Source organism: Solea solea, chromosome 4, assembly GCF_958295425.1.
Source record: "Solea solea chromosome 4, fSolSol10.1, whole genome shotgun sequence".
NCBI classification, from domain to species: Eukaryota; Metazoa; Chordata; class Actinopteri; order Pleuronectiformes; family Soleidae; genus Solea; species Solea solea.
This window is the reverse complement of record NC_081137.1, coordinates 5,952,445-5,970,899: the sequence shown is the minus strand read 5'-3', so window position 1 is coordinate 5,970,899 and position 18,455 is coordinate 5,952,445. Positions and strand designations below refer to the sequence as shown.

General features: G+C 41.9%; 2 protein-coding genes across 2 annotated transcripts; both read right to left on the bottom strand.

The window, feature by feature from the left end:
• Positions 1-55: 55 nt before the first annotated feature.
• On the bottom strand, positions 56-3,227 carry LOC131458614 (interleukin-12 subunit beta-like). The gene is made up of 9 exons (XM_058627805.1): positions 2,906-3,227; positions 2,177-2,264; positions 1,984-2,085; positions 1,472-1,654; positions 1,093-1,198; positions 841-1,010; positions 602-762; positions 387-505; positions 56-298 (listed from the first exon to the last, which is right to left on the bottom strand). The coding sequence occupies exons 2-9, from the start codon at positions 2,262-2,264 to the stop codon at positions 271-273; spliced, it is 957 nt and encodes a 318-aa protein (XP_058483788.1). The 5' UTR covers positions 2,906-3,227; the 3' UTR covers positions 56-270.
• A 2,463-nt stretch (positions 3,228-5,690) lies between these two features.
• On the bottom strand, positions 5,691-18,347 carry ubtd2 (ubiquitin domain containing 2). The gene is made up of 3 exons (XM_058628046.1): positions 18,166-18,347; positions 13,474-13,710; positions 5,691-6,984 (listed from the first exon to the last, which is right to left on the bottom strand). Exons 1-3 carry the CDS (start codon positions 18,233-18,235, stop codon positions 6,479-6,481), a joined length of 813 nt encoding a protein of 270 aa, XP_058484029.1. The 5' UTR covers positions 18,236-18,347; the 3' UTR covers positions 5,691-6,478.
• Positions 18,348-18,455: the final 108 nt, after the last annotated feature.

Genomic DNA, 18,455 nt, shown 5'->3' with positions numbered 1-18,455 from the left:
TATTGAATAAATAACACACCAAAAAAGCCAAACATTTTGATGTTCATCAGTTTATTATGAAATGTAAAAACAGAAAAGGTAGAAAGTATATGTCTTAACAATATAAGTTAGTTAAATAGAAAACGAATGATAAATAAATACTATACAGGTATACATTCCCTCCCAATGCACACAACCTGTTTATTTGAAAACAATTGGGAGTGAGAAAACAAACATTTCCATCCATCTTCATTGTCTTCGTCCTTTACGGCAGCCCAGTGTTCAACATAATTAGCAGACCGCGTGTTGTTTTTTCACCCTGGAGACGAGAGAGAGATTGGGATTATTTGGATAAATGGTCAATTCCTTAAACAAATGTGCTTTAGTAACGACGTCCATGTACTTACACGCACTGGTTCCAGTGGCTCCATGGTCCGTTAGTATATTTGTCCTGCGCCCGCACACAGAAAACGTACTTCTTACGATGGACGCTGACTTCATACTCTGTGTCCTCGGTGATGTTGTGCTGCAGCGAGAGAGGAGGCGGGCGTGTTAGAGGCAGAGAAATGCAGTGGAGCAGTTTCACCACAGCTGATCTATATATCGTGCATGCATCCATTACCACAATGTGCTCTTCAGAGTCACAGGAATGTCCATGATTGACCAGTTTGACCTGGAACTGCAGGCCATAGTAGGTGCGCGGGGTTTCCCAGGAGTCAGGGTAGCTCCAGGTGAACACCTTCCCATCACTCAGGCGCAGGTCAGACAGTTTCTGTGGTCTCACTGATTCAGACGATTTAGAAGATGTCTTTAATATTCTGACCACGTTGACTTTTATGTGAATAGTTAACAACGACTTACCGATGTCTCGCAGATAGAAAACCTTTGTGTAGGCCTCCAGGCGAGAGTAGCTGTGGATGTAAACCGTGAGAAAGATGCGGTGTTGTTCCTCTATGTATGGACAGCTCAGCACCTGACAGTGAACCCCGGACCCATCAGCATCCAGCACGCACGGGATCTTTTCCAAATGGCTGGATTCAAACACAAACACATTGCTGTTCTTAGTGACTGCCGATCCACTCCGGATGGACAGACTGAGCTTTTGAAACTCACCGCTCTGCCTTCACCAGGAGCACAGCGGCGTTGGATCTGTCCTGCGTTCTTCTCCAGGTGCAGTGGAAGGCGCCTTTGTAATTTGGTGTCGAACAGTGGATGTGACCTAGAGGAACAGGAACATGGTTAGAAATCTGTTCTCGGTAACAACTTATGACCTCTCTTTTATTGAAACGTTCCCGTTAGTTCAACATTTGAACAGTTGAAGTCAGAAGATGACTTGGAATGATTTGACTAAAGCACCAAAATGCCAAATGAACTAACCCTAACCCTAACCCACAACCTTTTCTTGGTCCAGTCAATCGTTATCTCCCTCTCTGTCTGTTTGTCTTTTTTTGTCTGCGAGTGTAATTTCCCCTCTCCGTCTGCCTTATCTCACCTTCTGCGGGGGATTTCTCCTCCAGGATGACGGTCCTGTTGTCTGGGTCAAGTTGGACCAGGATCACAGTGTGGTTGAGGTACTCTCCGTGAGGACCCAGGTGACAGGTGTAATTTCCAGCGTCCATCTCCTCCACCAGGACCTCGACGTGGTTCCCCTGCAGAGGTGGACTCAACTCCACGCCTGAAACAAGGACATGAGTCAATGAAGCAAAAGATAACCATTTAGAATCTTAATTCCAAATATCACATGGTATAAATACTATTGCTAGTAGAAATAGTATTTATTTCTAAAGGTACCGTGTGTAAAAAATCAATCATTTATACAATCGGGAGATAAAAATTAAGTATAGACATTTAAGTCTCGCTTAAAAATGTACTTTTATCAGAAAGGCCTTTATGATTTCATCAGATTTGACTTCTTGCATCAGTTTTATGTAAGAAAATTTGAATTTAAACGTCTCTGGCTGATTTAAATTAGATTTCTTTGTTGGATTTGGAAGGTTTTATTACCATTTTTCTTCCAAAACACAGGCTGATTCTGATACGCGCCTCCACACGTCAGAGGAACGTACTCCCGCCTGTCGTCGCGGTGAGGCACCCTCAGGACCAGGACTGGTTCAAAACGAAAAGAAAACAATAAAACACCGTCTTGAATCAACGTGGTGAGGTGGACATCTTTTTTTTAGTGGAGAAGGTTACGCACCATTATCCATGAGAATCTCTACGGTTCCTTGGTCGGAGTAAACGCCGCACAGAGCGGAGAACAGGAGCATGAGGAGAAAGACGCCCATCTGTGAGAGAGGACGATGAGTTAGTGGAGAAGTAAAGGACAGTAAAATCAACACAAATGGAAAAGACTTGGTATTTGTGCATAAAAAAGAGAAATCCAAACAACAAAAGTGTATCTTTCCACCAAAAGGTCAAGGGTTTGACCCCTGTGTGTCACTTTAGAATAAAAGTATCTGCCGAATGTAAATGTTGTAGGGTTAAAAAGAACTATAGTTTTTCTCTGTAAAGTAACTTATATTGTCCATATTTATATTTGTGTGTCGCAGTGTTGCTCTCACTTCAACTGTGGATTGTTTCTCTTTCATTTATTTGAACACTTGACACAAAACGAGTTGGGAATTTAACATTCCACGCTTGACCTTTGCTAAACTTTTACATTTGCTTTCATATTTTTGTATTGATTTATTTAAGTGTTATTTAAACAGATCATTTCTCCTGTAACTATTTCCTAACTGAGAACCAACACTAATAACTATTCATTTTAGGACGTCATTTAAAGTAGAAGTGATGAAGCCTGAATAAATCTGTCATTATCACCAACAGAATACATCACTGTCAAACTAAATGATAGTGTCATCCTTTAAAAATAAGAATAACTTTACACCAGTGTAGTAAAACAAATAAAACAAACAACAGGTCTTACCTTGACAAAGAGATTAAGAGACTTGATCCTCACTGATGGAAGCTAATCTGAGAAGTGAGAAGGCTGCGCTGAATGTGTTCAGTTTGTCATCAGCCTGTGGCTTTATGTATGTATGGCGGTAAAAAAAAAAACACACACACACACACAAAGGAACTTCCTTATTTATGTCTGTGGTTTTGAGTGTGAGTGAATGAAACATATAAGGATGACATAATGATCTATTCCATGAGGTGAACTCGGCCGAAGACAATAGGAGACCTTTATCCAGAATTATACAGAAGTTTACGCATTTGTCACAAGCCTGCGATGATGGACACGTGTGCATAGAGACGCCTAGGTGTGTTTATTACTAGTGTTTAGTTTATTTCAGTCACAAATAAACTACAAACAACGAGAAAATACATGTATTAATGGTGAGAATGTGGGCATGTATCCACACATAAATCTCTGTGTGTGTGTGTGTGTGGGTGGCTAAGAGAGTCATAAGGAGAATGACAATGACAACATTTAAGAACAAAGGTCCAGTTCACATTCCCCCCCCCCATCATCTTTAATCTGCAGTAATGGTGCGTGTAATATTTCGGTGGAAAGGGAACTGGCAAAGTGCCCATGACGTGCGCACGTTAATTGAAAACACTCCAGGTTCTGCAGGAAAATGGATACGAGAAGAAGAACAAGAAAGCAAAAGTGGCGATGACAACACTCCAACTCCGTGGAAGTGAAAAAGGAGAACAGAGATGTCTGGATTGCAGGTATAAAGAGAAATGAAAACATGTTTAAGAACGAATAAAAACACGATGGTCATTTTTGGAAGATACCTGCGGAGCGATATGATTATTGCAGGAGTTTCCACTATTTCCACATTTACTTCTACCCTTATGCTTCCTCTTACTCCGCCCTCTTTATTCTTTATCTGAAATTGGAGCTGTGGGGGAAATGTAAAAAAGACGAGTGTATCGTATTTGTGGCATTTCACTGATGCTCTGCAACTCTACAGAAAAACTCCCCCTGTATCACACCTTATACAGTGACATAAGACGAGTCAGTCATCTTGACCACAACAGTGTTCTCTTGTTGTGGTTCCTGCTCTGTGTTTTGTCTCGAAATAAAACATCGAGGTAGAGTCGAGGTCACATTTAAGGGCATTTCCCTGCCCTTAAATGTGGCACAAAATGGAGACCCCTTCGCCGACCTTCACCGCTGCTCTGCCTCTCACTAACGTTCAGCACATGCCTCTCAAGTGGGTCATTAAAGCTCCTTATTTCTCCACATTAAAACCCAAGAGCCTGCTTGATACATGTTTACTGGCTGAAATTCCTTCCTCATTCCACCACTGGCAGCGTGACATCTGCCCTATTGTTGCCGAGCTGGGAATGCCAGCTGACAGCACTTCTCAGGGGGCACAGTGCGTCGTGTAACCGGGCAGGTTCTCTGTGGAAAAGCCTCGTTGCATCAGTGAGAATTTTCCTTGTTCTCTTTGGCGGCAACGGGTCGATTGAGAAGAGGGAAGTTGAGGTGAGGGAAGGAGGAAATCGAAGGAAAAGAGAAGCTGCCCTGTTCTGCAGACTTTGACCTTTAAATATGATATTAATGACCTCTATTTAACTTAGCATGGCTTAACATTAGCAAGCCAGAATTTAAAATGAGATATTGGATTCTGAACTGGCACGAATTGATGTGAGGAACCCATTGTTATCCTTCAGATTATTATGATATCCGTGTATTTGCGGTCATTTTTGAGGGGGTTAACATGCTTAAAATGTCTTGAAAAGAAACCTGGAAGTCAGATTTCGCGAAAACGCGATATTGAAATTGCTCCCTGACCCGTGCGGCAAAATTGAGCTTCACCAAATTTCCCGAAACTTGGTGGGAAGATGTTACAAAACAAAAAAAGTTGACCATAACCGTGGCCTCAACTCAACAGGAAGTCGGCCATTTTACGTAAATCTGGGTTGAGGATTTTTCGGAGGGCTGTGGTGCCGGAAGTGACGCACTGAGGGCCCGCGCCGGCAACTATTCCCAAAGCTAGAAGTCCCGAAGTTTTCACTACAATAGAGGAATTTGAGAGAAATCTCAGAAAAGTAGCAGAAGAGGCTTCCAAAATATATCACTTATAAGAAAACAACTCAATTTCGGGGAAAAGAGCAGGGGTTTAGGGTTAGACATGGAGAAGAAGTGAGGTTAGGGCCCTAAAAAAATGTCACGGTAAAGGCTATATTTCGTAGGCATTGACAGCTATATTATACAGCCAAGTCCTTAGCCTCGAAACATCATAAAAGTGAAAAAACACAGTGACTGTTGAGTGAGGGAGAGTCCTAGTTCATTTTTCTACATAGCCTGTATATACTACTGCTACTGCTACTGTATATACTACAGTAGCATTTCGGATTTTCCCAAAGTACCACCAGAGGAAGCTCACGTACCACATTTTAGGAACCACGGTACTAGACTACTTTATTAGGTACGCCAATTCAACTGCTTGACTCAAACACCAATTTGGCCAATCACAGGGCGACAACTCGACCTGCTGAAGTTCAAACCGAGCGTCAGAATCAGGACAGAAGTTTATTTAAGTGGCGCTTTCTGTCAACAGAGCGTGGCACAGTTGATGGGGCCAGAAACTGGGTGAACAGAGAGTGCTCTGAACTTCTCTGGGCGGAAATGTCTTGAGGTCAGAGGTCACGGGGGCCCGACTTCTGCAAGACGATACACAGCAAGAGCAGATCATCATAAATCAACCCTTGCTACTTACAACAACAAACACTCAAAGAGACAGAGACGGAGGTTGAGAAATAGAAACAATGATCAATTTTAATTAAAAACATTTTTATTTTTATTCAAAATATGCAACTGTGTTTCTGGTGTCCGTCCTTTTTGCCGCGTGAATGTGTGTGAGTGTGTCTTGGTCGTCAAACAGCCACACACAAACACACACTTGCACACATGGTTTGACGACTAAATGTTGATAACATGATTACTCTGATTGTTCTGTGAAGCGGAGTGAAATAAAGTATTAAGTCCAGCAGAAGCTGAGTAAAACCTCCAGGCCCACTCTCTTGTCAACGAGGAGGATACATCTGTTTGCTAACTAGAAATCACAATAGAATACTTTTCTTTACAGCGGTTACTGCCTTAAATGTTCTCTTCTTCATTTTCCTGAATAACTCATCGTTAAAGTATCTTTCTGCCTTCGTTTCTGAATGTCTGCACTGGATGACTCCGCTGAACTTGAACAGAAACAGAAACACAGAAACATTCAAACATCAGCATTGCTAAGAAGAAAAAACCCATGAAGCCATCTGACAGAGTTCTCTTTTTGTTGTTCGGTTTCCATAGGAACATTAAAAAAAGGGGTCAACGTTCAAAAAGGTCTACATTTCAATGTGTAAAACCAAAAGGAGAGAGTCTTTTTCTCTATTCAAGGGTCCTTTTGCTCCAGCAGACGAATAAGAAGGAAGAAGAAGAAGGAAGAAGAAGGAGAAGAAGGACGAAGAAGGAGAAGAAGAAAATGAAAAACAGAAGTGCAAACATAAAATAAATCAGCTTTGATTCTTTTTTTTTCCCACAAGGGAGTTAATTCTCCACCGGCATGGGCTCTTGTGGCAGTGTAGTGACTGCTTCCACTGCCACTGGCCCTGTGGCCTCCTGCAAATGTCCTGCTGTGGTTACTGGCTCTGGTGGCTGGCTAAGGATGACCTGCACCACGTAGTCCCTGGAGATGTTGAGTTGGTCCAAGCGCAGTCTGTCAGTCAACGGCCGACCTGAGAAAAACCAGCGCTGGGTCGCTGCAGGCACGGCCTCCTGACTTTGTAGGCGGCGCTTCATCATGCCCACTGTGTCCGTGCAGCGCACCGCTAACCGGAGGTCGCGGCCCGACGAGAGCCGCAGCCGGAGCTGGCGCTCCCCTCCTGAGGTGGGGTCACCGGCGCCGCCCGTGGACGGGTCCGCAGCCCCGGAGTCTGGATCGGAACCATCCGGCTCATCAGAACACTCTTCAATCATGTTGACGGGAGGAGAAAGGCAGTAGACCGGCAACTGGTACCGATTCCCCAGTTCATCGTAACATTCAGTCAGAGCACCTTGAAGAGAGAGAAAAGGTGTCACCGCACTTAAATGGCTTGTTTCCATCTTGGTAAAGTTCAGTTTGGAACGGTAAAACCATCGTACAGGATTGAGCTTCAACTGAGAACTGTACCTTTTCTTGTTAGGCGGGGGGTGTGGCCTGTGCCTGATGGCCATGTCAGCGAGATACGCAGCGTGATGTTGTTCGACAACGAACAACGACATAGGACGCCAAACAACAGACAACAAACGGAGGACATCCAGCTGCTTTTTTCCTGCTTGTTTCGTGGCTGTTTGCTTTGTAAGAGAATAGACTGCGGGCGTTGAAGAAACAACGGTCACAAGGGAGTGATGCTTTTCTGTCGCGGAATGAGCTGACTGACATGGTTCCAGCTCCGCCTGTACCGTATAATACCATTACTCCAGTACCCACAGGGGAGGGTACCGAACAATGGAATATGTACTGTGCCGAAACGAACCGTTCCACTCAGTGGAAACACGGCTAAAGAAACTAAAGACACTTTTAAAGCAGTTAACGCAACATAATACTACTCGAGAAAACTATTTAATCCTAAACAAACAACTTCCAAATCATTTAGTTGGGTCTCTTGGCACTCTCTCATTCCCACTCTACACTTGCGGTCATGAAGACTAAACAAAGGCAAAATAATCACAACAATAACAAAAATCACACTGCAGCCTGAAGTTAGTCAGCAACCACAAAAATGAATTATCTGCATAGCACATCAATAAAACTACTGAGTAATTAGTACTTCTTTTATTTAAAGTTTTAAAGTTACACTGTCAAATGAGTGTAAACTCTGAGAGTGTTACTCTGTGTGGTGGTGTTTAGAGCTCCCGTTGCATGAATGCATTTCCACGTCGCTGCACACAGGAAGTGAGTAGGTTTGTGTCAAGACAGACAGAGGCAACGTCAACATTGTGCTCATCAAGTGAGACGACTGCAAACAGTTAGGGGTACGACTGCAAACGCAAGGAAGTGCCTATGAAAAGTTTTAGAAGATGATCGTGCGGTCATCGAGCAGATTTACAGGATAAACACTTGTTGCCCCAGTCTACCGAGGAATTTTGAAGCAATTACAACAGGGAAGTTCGTAAACGCTGCTGGCTTTGTTTTAGTTTGAAAACTGCGGGGCTGCGGCATCTCGACGGACGCATTACTTCCCTGAATCACCTTTATCAGTCGTAACACGTTCTCATTAGGGTTAGTAACATTTTCTGAACTAAACAAACGGCAGAAAATATAATCAGCTTCCTCTCTAATAAATAAATAAATAAAATAGTCAGTTTCCTTCTCTGCATTGAACCCATCCTCTACTAGAAACCTTCCTAGAACAAGGCAAACAGAGATGGCAGACTTCACCCCATTCACGCAACAAGCCTCTGGCGCCCTCTGTTGATCAGAGTGGCAAATGCAAGCAAGTGCGGACTCACAGAGCCACCGAAAACAGCCCTTTTTTTCACCTGGTGGGGATTCAAACCAGTAACCCTCCGGTTACAAGCCAAATTCCCTTTCCACTTGGCCGCATGCTAACCAGGTGGAACAGTTCGGGCCAGTTATTTTGGTACCATTTCTAATGGAAACGCGAAAGAATGCATACTGTGCCGAAATGAACCACTCCACATGAACACGGTTCCATTCGGAAAAAAGTACCAAAATAACTGCCCCGGAACGTTCCACTTGGGCACATACACGCGTAACCATATATAGGTTTTCATCCGTGATCGTTTATAGATGCAGCAGAACATCTATAACATCGACAGCACGTCCAGCAAAAGTCGTGTCAGGGATAGAGATAGTGTGGCTTTAACTAAACAACTTTGTTTACTGTGGTTACAAATTCAAACAACGCCAGCTTACATGATTCAATTTGCTGTAATGGTCTGCTGAACTTAACCACAGCTGCATAAAGTCTGTTATTTCTGAAGTATATACTACGAGGCAGTTCTGTGGTCAAAGACGGCGCTTAGCCGAGCCTGAGCTTCATAACTTTATGTTAAGTTAATGTGTCGTTTTCGTGTATTTCCACCATCACGTCCATAAACTGAAAGTCAAAAAAAAAAAAGGGCACATATCATTTTCCCTGCAGCAAAATGAAATGGAGAAATGAGAGTTGAACTCAACACAAAACAAAGACTCAGAGGGAAGAATTCAGGGTGAAAGCAGGAGAGAGAAGGGAATGTAATGTTGTGCTGCAGAGTTGCATTGTTGTGTCACCGGTGACCAACTGTGATTCAGACACAGAGTGAGGAGGAGTTGGTGGAGACAGGGGGAAATGAGCTCTAGACAAGAGGTCAACTTATTCCACAAACAGAAACTCAGTACTGTGGTAGTGGCAGAGGGGGAACCCAGGGGTCCACGAGGGGATTTCAGACACGCTCTCCTGCAAATAAATGCATCTATACTGTTCATACCTGAAAACCGTTGTGGTCATGAGGTATTGAGTTTTTTTTTATATTGGATCGATTAAGAGAAATGGAAAAGTTTGGCTTTTAAACGCGTAGCGCTGGGGATGTTGTATTATGACTTAAACGTGGTGTTTAAAAGTGAGAGTGGTTCGTGGGGCTGAGATGAGTCAGCAGGAGGCCCACATCATGTGATGCTGTGGTTTAAGTGAGAACGTCGACCACGCGACACCTCGACACACACACACAAATATGAAATATTTTTGAATTTAAATAACTAAAACAGGTTTTTTTTTTCTTTAATGTTAATATTTACAGGTTTCTTTGCTCCACATAACAAAGTAATCATTAAAACCTTTGGTTTGTGGACAAAACAAGACATTTGAGAATGTAAGGAACATTTTCTGGACCAAACAACTAATAAAAGGATTAATCAACAATAAAAAATAATCAATAGTTACAGCCCTTGTGACATTAGAAAAAAACTAATTACTGTTTTCTACTTAGTAAAACTTTTAAATACCGTAGATGTTAACTACTGTTGACAGTTGGACCAGAGTCAGACTCAAACTAGCCTGGGCAGTTTGCTCGTGTGCCACCGTTTCCCCGTAGGACTGAAATCTAAGATTATTTTCATAATCCGTTAATCAGTCAATTCTTTTTCCGAATAACTGATTAGTTGTTCTTAGTCCTGTTATTTGTGTCAGAAACAAAGAGCTCAATGGGACACAGCTGTCATAGCTAATGCTACAAAAGGCAAAAGTAAATAAGAGATGAATGCTTAACATGTTTCCCTGACACCGAGTTAAAAATACAAAAACATTTGATACCAAACTCTGTGTCTGTTTATCCAACAAGTATTTTTTTCCTTTCCAGCTGGCTCCACCTCAGTGTTTATCCTTCAGCTGCAGAATGCTAATGGATTCAAGGTGGTGCCAGTGCTTTTGTTTATGGGAATTCATTATAAAACCAGAGTTCAGTGGAGAGGATCAACCTTGCAATAAATTCAATTTTATGACCGAAGCAGGAAAACATTTGTTTCTGTGAAAAATGCTTTTGTTGCTTCACTGCCGTTTCACACTGCCACCCAAAAAGAAGCTCAACTCAAGCCTATAGAATGATGTGAATCTGTATAATCAGCATTGTTTATGTGTATTTTCACATGCCGACACTTATGAAGCTGCTGTAGGACGAGTATTATTATGCAGTCACTGAATAAGCTGATTGTGAGTGGTCAGTGAGCCCAGTCCAGATATACTGTAGACATGGTCTCATGTACAACAACCTGAATGAAAATGAAAAAAAAAATGTCCATTTTTTTGGATGGTCCACTGACCTACCAGGATTAGCTTGAAGATGATACTGAACTCCCTAAGGCCTGATGCTAAATTGAGCTAATGAGCAGTTCCGACCTGACCAGGGAGCCATGTAAATGATTTGCCACCGTCAACCACTCTACACCGGCGCTCACCTACTTCCTTTAAAGCAGTAATGTGATCCATCTGTGGAATAAGAAGACCTCAGAAGTGAAAATGATCCACAATGGCATAAACAAAGGACACTCATAGACCTACTGCATTTCCTAACCCCTTATCCTAACCTTAAGCATCACAATTTAATGTCTAAGCCTAACCATTGTCCTGAAACCCAGTCTTAATCTTAAAAAAGCCTTTTAAAGCTGTAAGGATGAACCAAAACATCCTTACAAGGATAGTTTGAATAAAAAAAACAAAACAAACATGTTGTTACCAGAAGGATGGATAAATCTAATCTTGTGAGTCTATACCGTTGCCTGACTTTGGGTGTGTCTGAAAGTCATTACATCACTGTGTGAGAATCACGTCAGGCTACAAGCCAGGGCCGTCTACACAGCGGGAAAATGGTATTAAAAATACTATGGTTTTGTACTGCAGACAGGTTAATGGTGTCACAAACACATTTGCTTTTACTCCTTCTGACCTACATTGATCTCTTACTTGACCTCACTGGAATCCAAAGGTTACTTTTAACATAAAAAGTGTTGAGTGTAACAACTGCACTGTGTAACTTTTAAATATTAACATCTGTTATATTGAAACCACGGTTAGGTTAGTTCACACAATGCTGATGAAGTCTGTCAGCTCCACACGACTCTGTTTCCCAGTAAAGTCGTGTTCACATTCTGCACTGCACTGCACACAGGAAGTGCTTTGTTTTATCCCATTGTCAAGACATAATAAAGCGAGACAACTATGAATGCGTACGACCCATTTAATGAATTAAATTAAGTGAATTCTACTGCTTGACAAGCAGTTTGATGTGACAAAAGCTCTTTGCTGCCAGTGTATACAAACGCACACAGGTCTGATAGTTTTGCTTGACAGAGCCCGTTTTCATCAACAACGAAAATCATTTGAAATTAAATAACATTGAACATTAGTTACTGGGAGCTAGGGCAGCACCTAGCGTTTATTTTCATAATTGATTAATCTGTCAATTATTTACTTAGTTTGTTCTCAAATGTGTTTTGTCCACAAATCAAAATGAAGCAACGCGTTTTAATAATTTCTTTGTTATATGGAGCAAGGAAACCAGTAAATAGTTACATTTAAGAAGCTGAAAAAAATACAGAAACCTTAGATAATATTTGTATATTGTATATATTTCCAGATACTCTACTTTATTATTGTTTTATTATTATTATTATTATTATTATTATTATTTAATATTTTATTTCATTCCATCTTATTTTCCATATAACATATGGATATAAATAAACGTTGTTCAGTTGCGAGTATTGAAAATGTAACGTGTGTGATTTGACCACCCTTTTGCACCGATGAGTGCAATGGTGACATCAGATCAGGGGAATCTACAGCTGCAGCCCAGCATGATCTGATGTGACCAGGCCAAAACTACTGACGGAACTGAAACATGTTTCCACATACACAAAATGCAATTGTCCACAGCTGCTTGTCCCCAATCAGATTAATCTGAAGTGGTTTTACGTGAACGTCTTGGCCCCTGAACAGAACAATTAAAATATGTCCAATACTGGTTTCCCACGAGAGAGGACTCATTATGTTGTGCCAGATTTATATCAGACAGCAGGTATAGCAACATTACAGATTAGACTGAGCCATTCGTTTTTTTTAATGACCTGATTGAGTAATGAATCATCTTATGACATTTACTTTCACAAGCATTTAAAACAGGACAGGAGTGTGGGGAGACAGGGGGAAACTGAGAATGCCACAATCTGGACAAATACGTTAAAAAAACAAAATGCACCTTTTCACTAAAGGAGAACACTTCCTTTTCTCAGCTGAGGTAATATGACTCTGTGGTGACAGTGATCCACATGATGATCCAATGATGATGATGTACCGTGATGACACTGTGCAGTTTCCTGAATCTGAGCCACATCATGCATATTCATGTGAATGCTGTTAATGTGTTTCTGAAGATTCACTATTTTTACTCTTCCTTTGTGAGTGATTATTGCGTTACTTCCTCCTTACAGAAAAACCAAGGTCACCTCCCTTATCATTTATTATTTACCGATTCATTCTACAGAATACACTGTGCATCCTAATGTCCTCACAAGTCTAAGATCTAAAATGTGGTCACCCAGATACACTTAGAGGTTCTTGAAATCCTTTTAACTGCAGACTGAATGCTTCATAACTGGGTCCATATTCACTCTATTAACAAGCCAACTGCCCAGCACAGGAGTGAACAGTCATGTGTGGCAAAGTTCATATGTTGAAAGTGCAGCGCATGCACCACCACACACTTCCGGGTGTTGCTTTACTTCATCTTCTCAACTTTCACCTTTATTATGCAAATTAAAATCCTAGTTATGTGTCTAAGAAAGAGACAATAAACCGCAACTCAAAAGAAAAAAATAAGTCTACAGCTGAGGTTCTGAGTTTATTTTCTCTCGAGATATTGGTAAAGGGGAGTTAAAATACCTTTGTGTTTGGTAATCATCAACTGCAACGTCCTGCACAAAGTCCACCCAAGTGATATTTGATGGACACGCAAAACAAACACTACCTGCTGTGTATACTGTACAGCACTGTGAAAATGTGTGTTACCGTGAGGCAGTGTGATGCTGGCGCCGTCGAGGATGGCCTGAGCCAGCAGGTGGTCATTGCTCTCAAAGGCGCTGGCCGCAGCCCGCAGTGCATCCCAGATTTCCTTCCGGCCCTCGAATGCTGGCGCAGTATCCCAGAACTCATCTCTCTTACTGCGCAGCTGGCCTTCAGTCATCGGGTAGTCACTTTTCCATTTAGGCCGCTCTCTCTTCAGGGGCTGGTTACGCCCTAGAGCCACTGGGAGGAGAGGAGAATGAGAGATGAGAGATGAGAGATGCGAAAGACAGAGGAAGACAAGAGCAGAAGGGAAGATAGAGATTAAACATGGAGGTGGGATATAAAAAGGAGGTGAGGGAATATGGGAATGGAATATCAACAGATATAAAACAGAAGATGAGATAAAGAGCAAAGGAAAACAAGGGAATAATAGGAGTTAGAGACAGCTCAAACGACTTTTAGATACCAATATCATAACAGAGTATCTAGTAATCAGATATAATTGTTTTACATCACTTAAACTCACAGCTGTTTACAACACTGATGGTTTATCATCATATCATAACAGCCATTTCAAAAACAAAAGCTGTATAAAGTATAACAAACATTCTGCTCTGAAATAAAACAGCCCACAACATGACTCAGTTAAAATACTTTTAATCCAATACATTGATTTAGAACAGTAACACACCAAAACCAAGAAGTGTTATAAATATTAAAGCTACAGTGTGTAACTTTGGGTGATGTTATTATTCAGACTCTGTCAAGCAATATTATCAGTGTTTGTGTGTATACATGAGCAGTGCCGGTGCGAACGGTGACTAGAAGTGTTTATCCTGTCAAACTGCTGAAGAATAAGAATTCACTTCATTATATCTTCACTAAAACTCCAACTTGACTGCAGCTGTCTCGATTTACGAGTACAACACTTCTGTTGCCTCCCTCTGTATTGACATAAAACAAATCCCTTCCTGTGTGCAGCACGGTTTAAACGCTGACAAGTTCAGGAGGGAGTGGTGTGGAGCTGATTGGCACAATCAGCTATGTACTGATTAACTCATTGGTTAATGGTTTTATAGAAATGGGCACACACTCACACACGCATGAACACACCAGAGCTGATGCGAGTGTTGTGAGTGTTGCAAGTGTTGTGTTGCTAAACCCTCAAAAGTAGATACAGTATGTTCCGAAGCTTAACATATCCAAAATCTGCAGCAGAATGCCTGATGAACAACATCATCTGGATCCACCGCCTGAGGGGACAACAGGTAGAGGACTGCATGTCCGTGTGTTTGTGTGCCCAACACAGAGACAGAGGAGAAGAGAGCAGTGAGACAAGAATGACGGATCAAGGTGTCGAGTTACACCTGCTGCTGGTAAACGACGATCGCACGGCACAGTCCGACAACCCAAAACTTCAACTGAGAGTTTGTAGTAAATAAGGCTACACTTTGGCTTTGTCCATATTTGGATGGGTATAATGCTCCTGTATATCCCAATAACCCCTACACACTTTTAAATACAATACTCTTCATAATGCAAGTCTCATAAAGCCATTAGATTAAGGTATTCAATTGAGGGTAAATGTGGGTAAATGAGAACATAGACTTTAGTGGAGCACCCGAGGGCAAATCCAGGTGTTGCATCAATATACTCAAAGTGAAAAGTAATGGCTCTTACTGATGCAAATGTAAACAGACTAGAACATGTGCCCTTCTCCAGAAAAAAGTGTGTATATTTCAGAAGTGAGTAATCGAGACCTTGACCTGAGAATTATCTATTTCCGATGGAAGAAAAGCTGCTAAAATCTTTCAAAAAGTATAAAAATCAAATCAATTTCAAAAGATTTACAATGGTACATAAGTGTCCCAGACAAGCTCTTAGGAGTCGCTACAGCGGATCACCTGCTAGTGATCCGTATATTTGATTTAGCAGAGTTTACTATATACCAACTTTTTGGCTGCTCAGCCATGTGCTCGCACTCAGTGTCTGTCCATGTTCTAATTTACCTTTAAACATGACAGTTTGTACTTCGCAGAAATCCTTGGGGATAAATGTGTGCTATAGTATATTTTAGTAAACATGGTTATGACATCTGGTTTAGGGAGAGCAGATGAATGTACATGTGTTCGGGTCTAATTGCCTTGTCTCTGTCGACACTAAGCAAGGTGTCAAGTGCCAGATGTTCACTTCTAACACTGCATCATCGCCTCTTGTTGTGACAAACTTCACAGGGCTGTCTGATGTGTGGACACGTGGGGAAGCTTGGTATAAACAAGATGGAAGACATTGAGGAAACCAGACTATATTTCAGCCTTTCCATGTGATCGGTCCACAGCCTGCGATCTGATCTCGTCCTCTCAGGAAACCACACTGCAAAGTGGTCTGCAGCATCACACTTTGATAACAATCTTTAGAAAAGGGAACGTGTGGTGATGGTGAATTCTATTCAGAGGCCTTTAAGCCGGACACAGCCAGAATTAATCTTCCCAACATTGTCAGTGTCACAAACGAGTCCACAAAAAGGAATTAAGGAGTGCATGACGCATGAGTATGGTCATGACTGAGGCTGGATAATGGGGCCAATAAGATTATCTCAATAAAACGTTCCATGTATTAATGACTGCCATGATACGTTTTATATGATTAAAGATTGATTTCTGCTCCCGAGTCAAGTGGAAGAAATCAGAAAACTGTGGTTTCAAATTTCTCTGACCAGAAAACAACAAATACTTGTTAAACAGACACATTTAACACATCTGAGGTAAAGCATGCAAAGTAATTATACGAAATATCTCAAATGTTTTATTATTTGTGTGACACTGGTGTAAGTATATTTGTATTATGCTGTGCCAATACCAATGTCTTAAGTAAATATTTGACTCATGGCCAATACTAGTTTACTTTTTGGTTTATTTTGTGGCAGCAACATAAAACAATCCTAGTTGCGAATGCAGATTGTGCAATTCCGGTTGGGAATGCTGCGGCTTGGATTCCCATCTATTGTTTTCCCGTTTTCCTCCTTGTACATTTTGCAGCTGATTCGTACATCAAACCATTCGCCCTGTTCAAGGAATTCCTGCTACCATTGAACATGGATGGAACTCTCATCTGCCTTTGATCTGAACTGTGGGAGGCGTAATGGACCAAAAATGATAGAAAACAGGAAAACAATATTTGGAAATTGCTGCCTCAGCATTCAAACTGGTGTTAGCAACCAAAAAAGGGAAATAAAGAAAAAAATACAATACCTGGAAATACTCAGTATTCCCATCTGCATTTCTTGGGAGATACACATGTTCGAACTTTTTTTACAGTTACACAAATTTCTTTCAGTATAATAAAGATAGTCCAATTAAATCTGTGTCTCTTTCTATGGTGCATAGTCCGATAACAGTCAATGAAGGCGAACATAAAGGTGATGTATGGCAATCAACTGGTGCATCCCTAATAATAATTGCATTACTTTACTCCCCAGCTGTAATTATCATCAATTATAATCAAAGATTATATTATTCTAATAATAATTTCCGGCAGGCTGTAAACGGAGTGGTATAATACTGCCCCCCTCAGTTTGAAGGTCTTTTCCAGCCAGCATGTCATTGTGGGCCCCATAAGGGTTATATTCGGGCTGACAATATGGGTCCTAAGCAGGTTTGTCCATGGTTTCCATGGTGGCCCCTCCTTTGTTTGCCTCCCATCTGGGGCCCATGTTACTGGAACCATATCAGACCTGCATGATTTGCCCACTTAGTACCTGCTCTAAGTGGATTATCGTAGTCGGAAGTTCTTTATAACAGTTTAACCATTACAATTTCAATTTTAAACTGATTTATTGATCACATCCTGAGAATTCTTCCTAAAAGAAACATTACATATTTTAATATTACATTTTTAACAGTAATTATATTATTTTAATTTTAAAAGGTAGGTCAATACAAGGAGTGAATACGCATATTTGTCTATATATATATATATACATATATATATATATGTATGTCTGTGTGTGTGTGTGTGTTGAGTGTTATCCAGTGTACACTGTGGACAACACACTGCTCACTAATATCCGGCCTTATTCACTTATTCAAATCACATCACCACAGCCTAAGTTTCAGTATTTAACACACACTTCCTTCCTTTTTTGCATGAAGCTTCAGTAACCCTCCAACTTTAGACACTACCAACATCCTCTTAGTCTATTCAACAGCATCTTACACCAAAGCCTCACAGTAGCAGCAGCAGCATGATATTTGACTTCACTGTCTGTGTCTGTGCTTCCTCTCCCTGAATTCATGTCACTGCCGTCCGTCTGTCTGTCTGTGACCCACATTTGTTATGCACTAAAAAAAAAAAAAGAAGCTAGCAAGCTAACCAGGCTACGTTTTAGCCGGCTAGCTCATGTCAACAGCACAGAACAAAGGGAGGCAGCAGCGACGCACACTTTAATGTTCCCCCACTTTGTCAAGTACAGAGCAGGCGCGGCGTCAGCTGTGGTGTCGCTGGGCCTGGGACTAACCCGGGAGAGCTGCAGTGTCTGTCCCCGGCTCTGTGTGTCTGGCTCGGATACGAGGGAAGAACAGCCCCCCAACCAGGCAGCCAGGACAACATGCCGAGAGCCCGAGGAAGACTCCCCCCCCTCCCTCACCCTTTCATAAAAAAGCTAAGCAGAGAGGTAGTAAAAGCCCCGTAACTCACCTCCAGTTCCGTCCGAGTTCTCGTTTAAGCTGCCCGAGGAGTCGTGATGGCTCCCGACACAGCCACCCATGGATGTTTCAGCGGAGCAGCCCGGGCTAGGTAGCTCTCCCCCCGGCCCACAGCAAGAGCTACATCCAGCACAGCCAGTGAGCCCCCACCTCTCTGTCTCTCTCCCCCTCCCCTCCACTCCCCTTCACTTCCCTTCTCTCAACAATCCCTTCCCTCTCGTCTCTTCTTTTCTCTCTTCGTTTCCTCCAGTCGTCCCCTTGTTCCCTCCAGTCTTCCTCCCT

Bases quoted from the DNA above. Each gene is read 5' to 3' on its own strand.
- LOC131458614 (XM_058627805.1), bottom strand. From the start codon at position 2,264: ATGGGCGTCTTTCTCCTCATGCTCCTGTTCTCCGCTCTGTGCGGCGTT. The intron at 2,086-2,176 runs GTGCGTAACCTT...GTTTTGAACCAG, and splicing joins AGAGATTCTCATGGATAATG to TCCTGGTCCTGAGGGTGCCT. The intron at 1,655-1,983 runs GTAATAAAACCT...TCCTTGTTTCAG, and splicing joins TGTGTTTTGGAAGAAAAATG to GCGTGGAGTTGAGTCCACCT.
- ubtd2 (XM_058628046.1), bottom strand. From the start codon at position 18,235: ATGGGTGGCTGTGTCGGGAGCCATCACGACTCCTCGGGCAGCTTAAAC. The intron at 13,711-18,165 runs GTGAGTTACGGG...CTCTCCTCCCAG, and splicing joins GAACTCGGACGGAACTGGAG to TGGCTCTAGGGCGTAACCAG. The intron at 6,985-13,473 runs GTAACACACATT...TCTCTCTTCAAG, and splicing joins CAGCATCACACTGCCTCACG to GTGCTCTGACTGAATGTTAC.